We start from the raw sequence: 8,232 nt of genomic DNA on the forward strand, positions 1-8,232 counted from the left end.
TAGGTCTGATAAATCGGTCTGTAGATGCCGACGGCAAAGAAAAAGGGAACATCTACCACCTACTCTTCTGTGGGGACTTTGGATGACCCTCAGGTATCCGGACATCAACGGGCTTGCCTGCTGTCAGACTTTTCTGAGGAGTGCAGGGGACTTGTATAGGCTGGCTTTCTCCCACCATCCTTTTTCACAAGTATTGCGCTTAATCAGTTTTGAAGGACCCCCCCCTTCTCAGAGCGCAGTCACATATGAATCTTGTTGAGGCAATATGCAACCAAGAAAAACAAATGACAACTATTTGACAAACACTTTTAGTCACAGTCCAGAATTTAGTTACGAGACACCTTGTTGCAAAATATGCCATCTGATGTTTTCTCCATCATACGGTTTAACCACAGATGTCTGTTATTCCATGCCAGCCCCAACTCTGGCTGTATGTTACAGGCAGTCTGTATAGAGGAGCGGTTTCCTGGACACAGATTAAGCCTATTCCTGGACTATTAAACAAGGTCAATGGAGAGTCTCCATAAATGCTTTAGTCCAGTACTAGGCTTAATCTGTGTCTGGGAAAACTTCCCATAGAGTTCTTCATTTTACACCAGCAGTACAGCATTAATGCAGCCGTCGTTCTCTGGGTTATTTGTCACCTGGGCGTATTTACCTGGGGAAGAAGAGACATTTTAATCCCTACATTTCAGAAATTGAATTACACTGAGATTGTATGCAGTTTTTTATTGTGTTGTCAGGAGTGAGATCAATCTAATATATTGCCATCACTCACTATTCTTTACTTTGGCCACACCCATCTTATCAGACATTTCTGCACCGTTTATTAAAAGTATACATCCTCCTGTAGCAATGCCGGACTACACCAACCCCCACAATTCTGCAGCCCTCTGGTTAAATAAATAACATATAGGGCCGGGTTCCCAGACAGTCTAAGCTTAGTCGTGGACTAAGCATGTTTAGTGGAGAATCTCCATGGAAAGGGCTTTTTAGTCCAGAACTAGGCTTAAATTGGTGTCCGGGAAACCGGCCCATATTGATCCAGATAAATATCCATGTGAGAGGACAGGAGCTGACTCACCCCAGATGACCTTTCCCCCCTGTGTTACCAGGCCCAGCTCGCTGACGTTGACCTCTACCACGGTTCCCTTGGTGATGACCCCCAGGGTGGTGTAGAGGGGTGACGAGGGGTTCTTCTTCACACCCAGGATGGGAAGACAGAATGTGGCCTTCAGCTCCGGGTGGGTCACATGGGCCTTTTTGAAGCGTAGACCCTGAAGAGAGGAAGGGCAGAGGCGGGTGAGACATTTTATTTCAGGGTTTTTGCCTCTTAACTAGGAACATCATTGAAAGAAGTGGAAAAATCTGTTCAACACTGAGCCCACTGGAGGAAGTTTGCCAATGGTTCCCAAAGAGCAAAAAGCTTTAGGTCAATTTAAGTTGTTTTACATCATTTAGTTGAATGCATTGGTTGTAACTAAGTTGATCTAGACTGATACATTTTACAAATGTAGTCGCTCACACAGTGATGAGGGTGTTAACACGTCAAAGTTTCAAACACTGCAACTAACTGAGAAAGGCGTCAACATGCCAAATACTGTATATTAGAGAACATACACATTAGGGCTGGGGGATATATTCAAATTAATTCTCTGTTTGCGTGATATTCCAAAATGCATGTATCGCATAATTAGTTTTTTTTATTTATATCCACTTGTTCTCATGTCTTTTTGGTCCTGTCTCGTTAGCTCTGTCTGTGCACCTTTCCATTCACACCAGAGATCTGTATATAATGACGAGATGCTCATGTCTCCGTCCTAACAATGGGAGTCATTGTCCCAAAGGCGGGAAGGCAGGTGACAAGCTTAGGTTAAAAATAAGCCCATAGAAACGCTTTGGGCTTAATTTGTACAGATTTTGGCAAGAGTTAACTTGCCACTTGCATTTGAGGTTTGGTCCAACAGAAATCGGTCATATGGGCGCAAACACATGGAGACATTATTTTACTGTAAGAGGATAAATTAATCGTTCGAATCATACCCTGTTGATGTTTCAACTCAAATCTTGAGCAGAGCATACACTACTAAAAACGGTTGTACCAATTTTCATTGTGGAAAATGAATGCTCAGTTGCACACGCATTACTGCAGCATTTTAGTCAAATAAAGATTGCGATACAGGCCGTTTAGTCGGTTTTATAAAATGTGCAATAAGCAGTAACTTCTTATGGCTGCAGGGGCAGTATTGAGTAGCTTGGGGTGAAAGGTGCCCAGAGTAAACTACCTGCTCCTCAGTCCCAGTTGCTAATATATGCATATTATTAATAGTATTGGATAGAAAACACTCTGAAGTTTCTAAAACGGTCTGAGTATAACAGAACTCATATGGCAGGCAAAAACCTGCGAAGAAATCCAAACAGGAAGTGGGAAATCTGAGGTTGGTCAATTTTCAACCCAGCCCTTATTGAATACACAGTGGGATATTAGTTGTTGCACTTCCTAAGGCTTTCACTAGATGTCAACAGTCTTTAGAAACTTGTTTGAGGATTCTACTGTGAAGTGAGACCTTCACAGTAGTGAGAGAGGATTGAGTCAGAGGTCTGCCAGCAGTCACGCGTTGGTCACGCGCATTTCACATGAGAGGTAGCTGCGTTCCTTTGCTTTTCTGAAGACAAAGGAATTCTCCGGTTGGAATATTATCGAAGTTATGTTAAACATCCTAAAGATTGATTCCATACATCGTTTGACATGTTTCTACGGACAGTAACGGAACTTTTTGACATTTCGTCTGCAATTAGGGAACGTGCTTCATGACTTTGGATTTGTTTACCAAAAGTGCTAACAAAAGTAGCTCTTTAGACAAAAATTGACATTATCAATCAAAACAAACATTTATTGTGGACCTGCGATTCCTGGGAGTGCATTCTGATGAAGATCAAAGGTAAGTGAATATTTATAATGCTATTTATGACTAATGTTGACTACCCAATATGGTGGATATCTTTTTGGCTGCTTTGTTGTCTTAAAGCTGTACTCAGATTATTGCATGGTTTTCTTTTTCCCGTTAAGCTTTTTTGGAATCTGATACACTTCTCCTTAATGCAACCGCTGTATCTATATTTCCATGTCTAGCAACTGTATTTTCATCAACATTTATAATGAGTATTTCTGTAAAACGATGTTGCTCTCTGCAATATCACCGGATGTTTTTGGAACGAGTGAACATAATGCGCCAATGTAAACAGAGATTTTTTTATGCACTATCGAACAAAAAAATACATGTATTGTGTAACATGAAGTCCTATGAGTGTCATCTGATGAAGATCAAAGGTTAGTGATGAATTTTCTCTTTGTGCTTTTTGTGACTCCTCTCTTTGGCTGGAAAATGGCTGTTTTTCTGTGGCTTGGCTCTGACCTAACAATCGTTTATGGTGCTTTCGCTGTAAAGCCTATTTGAAATCGGACACTTTGGTGGGACCCCAACAACTAAACAAGTTCAAGTCCAGCAGTCATTTGAAAGAGTAAGAACATTTCAGCGAGACAACTCAAAAGGGGCGGCAGGGTAGCCTAGTGGTTAGAGCGTTGGACTAGTAACCGGAAGGTTGCGAGGTCAAACCCCCGAGCTGACAAGGTACAAATCTGTCGTTCTGCCCCTGAACAGGCAGTTAACCCACTGTTCCCAGGCCGTCATTGAAAATAAGAATGTGTTTTTAACTGACTTGCCTGGTTAAATAAAGGTATAAAAAAAAAAAAAAAAAAAAAAGGCCAAATCCATTAAACGCCAAGATAATGAAATTCAACCTTCCTCTGTTGTGGATGATGTTGGCTTTCCCCGACTCATCGAGCACCGGTACACACTACCAAGTAGGTGCTACTTTTCAGATGTTGCCCTACCGGAGTTACAGTATTGTTGAAACACATCCATGAGCTACTTGCTATGGGCACCACTGGTATTAGCTTCACAATTGACATTTGGACCAACGATGTCAGCCCCATGAGCATGCAGAGTCTGACAGCACAGTGGCTCGATAAGGATTTCGTACTGAAGAAAGCCGTATTGCATGCTCAAGAATGTGCTGGTTCTCATATCGCTGCTGCTATTTCAATGGCATTTGAGAACATGTTTGCAACATGAACACACTCATTTCTCCATTCGAACAACTGACTCGAGAAACGAGCTCATCAACTGCGTCTGCAGCAGACGTGATATCCTCGGTCATGGCATTGAAACGCCCGCTCAACAAAACTGCCGACACAGACCGAGGGGTTAACTTACAAAAGTACTCAAGGCTGTGAACAAACAATTCGGTGGCATTCTCTCTGAGCCTCTTTACTGTGTCGCCCCCATGCTCGATGCTAGGTACAAGGACCGTTACTTCCATGCAGACAAGAAACAGGGTTTACGTGAAATTTACATACACAGCTGGACAAGATGGAAACGGACACAGTGACAGAGCACACCGAGGAATAGAGGCCACGGACAGACAGAGCTGAAACTTCACTGCTTGACATGGATGATGAAATCCTGGTTGAGAATTAAACGACTTAAAGAAACAGCAAAGAAATATGTTTTGATTACGTTTTACTGGTAATGAGGACACAAATGCCACTTTTTGTTCACTGCAGGAGGGACTGGTGCACTTCACAAAATAGATGGCATCATGAGGTAGGAAAATTATGTGGATATATTAAAGCAACGTCTCAAGACATCAGTCAGGAAGTCAAAGCTTGGTCGCAAATGGGTCTTCCAAATGGACAATGACCCCAAGAATACTTCCAAAGTTGCGGCAAAATGTCTTAAAGACAAAGTCAAGGTATTGGGGTGGCCATCACAAAGCAATGACCTCAATCCTATAGAAAATGTGTGGGCAGAACTGAAAAAGCGTGTGCGATAAAGGAGGCCTACAAACCTGACTCAGTTACACCAGCTCTGTCAGGAGGAATGGGCCAAAATTCACCCAAATTATTGTGGGAAGCTTGTGGAAGGCTACCCAAAACGTAAAGAATTATAGGCACTGCTACCAAATACTAATTGAGTGCATGTAAACTTCTGACCCACTGGGAATGTGATGAAAGAAATAAAAGCTGAAATAAATCACTACTATTATTCTGACATTTCACATTCTCAAAAGAAAGTGGTGAGCCTAACTGACAAGACAGGGAATTTTTTACTAGGATTAAATGTCAGTAATTGTGAAAAACTGAGTTTAAATATCTTCGGCTAAGGTGTACTGTATGTATGTATATATACGCGCGTGTGTGTGTATATATATCGACCTCATATATATATATATATATATGTATATATATATACATACATACATACATACATACATATATACATATATATATATATATATATATGTATATATGTATGTATGTATGTATGTATATATATATACATACATACATACATACATACATACATACATACATACATACATACATACATACATACATACATACATACATACATACATACATACATACATACATACATATATATATATATATATATATATATATATATATAAAAGAGGTCGACCGATTATGATTTTAACGCCGATAACGATACTGATTATTGGAGGACAAAAAACCCTGATTCTGATTAATCGGCAGATTTATTTAAAAATAAAACTGTATATATATATATCATACACACATTTTTGTAATAATGACAATACTCAATGAACACTTATTTTAACTTAATACACTGCTCAAAAAAATTATCGGTATCGGCTTTTTGCGGTCCCCCAATAATGGGTATCGGCGTTAAAATAATAATCGGTCGACCTCTAATATATATACAGACACAATAAATATATATTATACACACACACACACACACATATATACACACACAGTATGCTAGTGAGTATTGGCGCCATCCTCCTTACCATGGGTCTGATGAAGCGTTCATATTTGGGAGGCTTGCGGGTGAAGTTGTCACCTACAAAGCACACTTTGGTCACCATCCTCTTCCAGGCCTTCTTCTGCCTCTTGCCTGTACGGATTACTTTGAGCACCTCCGTCTCCCCCTGGGCCCGAACCTTGGGCAGGGGCACCTCCCATTTACCCTACAGGGAGAAACAGAATATCCGATCAGAGAGCATTTCAGGACACCTTTAAGAACCTGTTCTCAACTAAACTGGCTTGGGCTTTGCACACAGGTCCACTTTCATTGAAAGTGCATTTAAGTTAAGGACTAAGCTTAATATGGGATTGCTGGAAACCAATCCATACAGTTTTATGTTGACATTTGAAACAATGTCAGCTAGGTATTGTTCCCTTTTATACAAGATAATCTGTCCAGACATACACTATCTTCGGTGAGACATGATGAAAACACAAACAAGAAAAAGAAAGGCATTGAATACTCACAGCCTTCTCCTTCCTCTTCTGTTTGATCATGTTGGAGAGGATCTTGGCGCGTGACTGTCCCTCTCTGTCCAGCAAGTAGGCTGGTACTGCTCCCTCAGGCGTCTTGTCGTCGTTCTTCTGCTTGGTCTTCCTCTGTTCGTGCATTTTGAGGCTGTGGTGAGACAGGTTGTGGTACATAGCTGTCAACAAACAGCAGCAATGGCAAATCAAAGGAAACATTTGTTTGCCCATGCTACAGACAGCTTTATTGGTCCATTAATACAGGACTAGTAAAGGCCCAGTGCACTACTTTCAAAAAATGTTATTCTGATTTTTCAAAGGGTGCTGCAGCATGGTATTGTACGACTATATACTCACGTCTTCTTCATCTGGATCTTCTCAGAGTGCCTCTGTTTGTGGTAGAGTTTGGCCTTCAGACCAATCATCTTCCTGGCTTTATGTGAGCGCTCATGGGCCTCACGGCTCTCCTTCTTCCTTTTCCTCTCCTGATGGTCCAGGCGCTGGCCATGGCGCTTGCGATGTAACTCAATGTGTTCGTTCTGGGGCTGGGGTAAGAGGCAAAGAAGGATTACAATTCAACTTCTTTTTAAAAGGGTTAGGGCTTTCTGAATGTGTGTTAAGTAAACAAACATCACAAATAATGAATGATAATAATGAATATATAAAGATCGGCTTACTTGGCTCAAGCATACTCAAAATATGTTTGGAATGATGCCCATTAAAGTAACTTGGTTAGCTAATTGCTGATTGATTAGCGTTAGCTACTTGAGGTAAGGCAAGATCAAAACAATTCAGTCCAGCGGGCCTATTCCTATAGTAGGTTTCATTGTCATTTCAAATGGTATTAACTATTGTGCATCGGATTTGCAAATATGTATCTGAAACAAGCCGTGTTTTTATATCTAGAGCAGTTCGACCAACAAAACACACGAGACACTGTCGTCAGGCGTCTGCCACATGTTAGCTAGGCAGCTAGCTAACTTTGCATGCTAACACATTTTCCCATCAAATGTTATACGTGAAACGTGGATATCTTACCATTTTGTGTCTTGAATGTTACGTGGTCGGGTACAATACTTATTTGATTTAATTGGTTGTTTCAAATGTGTTTTTCTTTCGTCGTTTTGACCTAATTAAGGCTTGGGTCTTTGGTGTTTATTTTCCCAGAAGCCAGAATTTTAGAGGAAGTACGTGACTGGAGTGTCCTCAAACAAATTCCGGAATGAAACTTGGTGCGAGGGTTCAGGAACTGTCCCGTTGCACACTATAAACTGTACTAAATTGACGAGTTACCTATAAATTACTAATACAATTTTTTAAATCTGGCCAGATTTAATACTCATTACACTTGGCTTTTTAAAATGTAAAACCGAAAGTGAAATTCTGATGGGAATGCTGCTTGGGAATGTATTTTGAAGGTTGCTTTCATGAGGAAAGTGTGAGGAAAATTAGGAACATGTGGATAGATTTCTTATAGTTGGATCATTGAGATATGAATACATTACTGTTTTTGATTATTGTTATCATGAAAAATGATTGCCAGGCATTTAAAGAATGTGTTTAGCTTATTTGACAGCCAGTTCAAGGCCAACAGTAGGTGCTAAGTTTAGAGTTGAGCAGGGGCGAAACTGCCATCAAGGCAAAGAATCTTTGAAGAATCTAAAATATATTTTTTATTGGTTTAACACCGTTTTAGTTACTACATGATTCGATGTGTTATTTCATAGTTGATGTCTTCACTATTGTTCTACAATGTAGACAATAGTAATAATAAAGAAAACCTTTGAATGAGTAGGTGTAAACAAACTTTTGACTGGTACTGTAGATATAAAACACTGTGATTAATAAAA

The 8,232-nt window shown here is 40.3% G+C and overlaps 1 protein-coding gene across 1 annotated transcript; it reads right to left on the reverse strand.

The window, feature by feature from the left end:
• Nucleotides 1-292: 292 nt before the first annotated feature.
• On the reverse strand, nucleotides 293-7,633 carry LOC109868387 (ribosome biogenesis protein NSA2 homolog). The gene is made up of 6 exons (XM_020457909.2): nucleotides 7,421-7,633; nucleotides 6,740-6,927; nucleotides 6,383-6,533; nucleotides 5,899-6,078; nucleotides 1,085-1,277; nucleotides 293-658 (listed from the first exon to the last, which is right to left on the reverse strand). Exons 1-6 carry the CDS (start codon nucleotides 7,421-7,423, stop codon nucleotides 591-593), a joined length of 783 nt encoding a protein of 260 aa, XP_020313498.1. The 5' UTR covers nucleotides 7,424-7,633; the 3' UTR covers nucleotides 293-590.
• Between the last annotated feature and the right edge of the window lie 599 nt (nucleotides 7,634-8,232).

Source organism: Oncorhynchus kisutch, linkage group LG23, assembly GCF_002021735.2.
Source record: "Oncorhynchus kisutch isolate 150728-3 linkage group LG23, Okis_V2, whole genome shotgun sequence".
Lineage (NCBI taxonomy): Eukaryota > Metazoa > Chordata > Actinopteri > Salmoniformes > Salmonidae > Oncorhynchus > Oncorhynchus kisutch.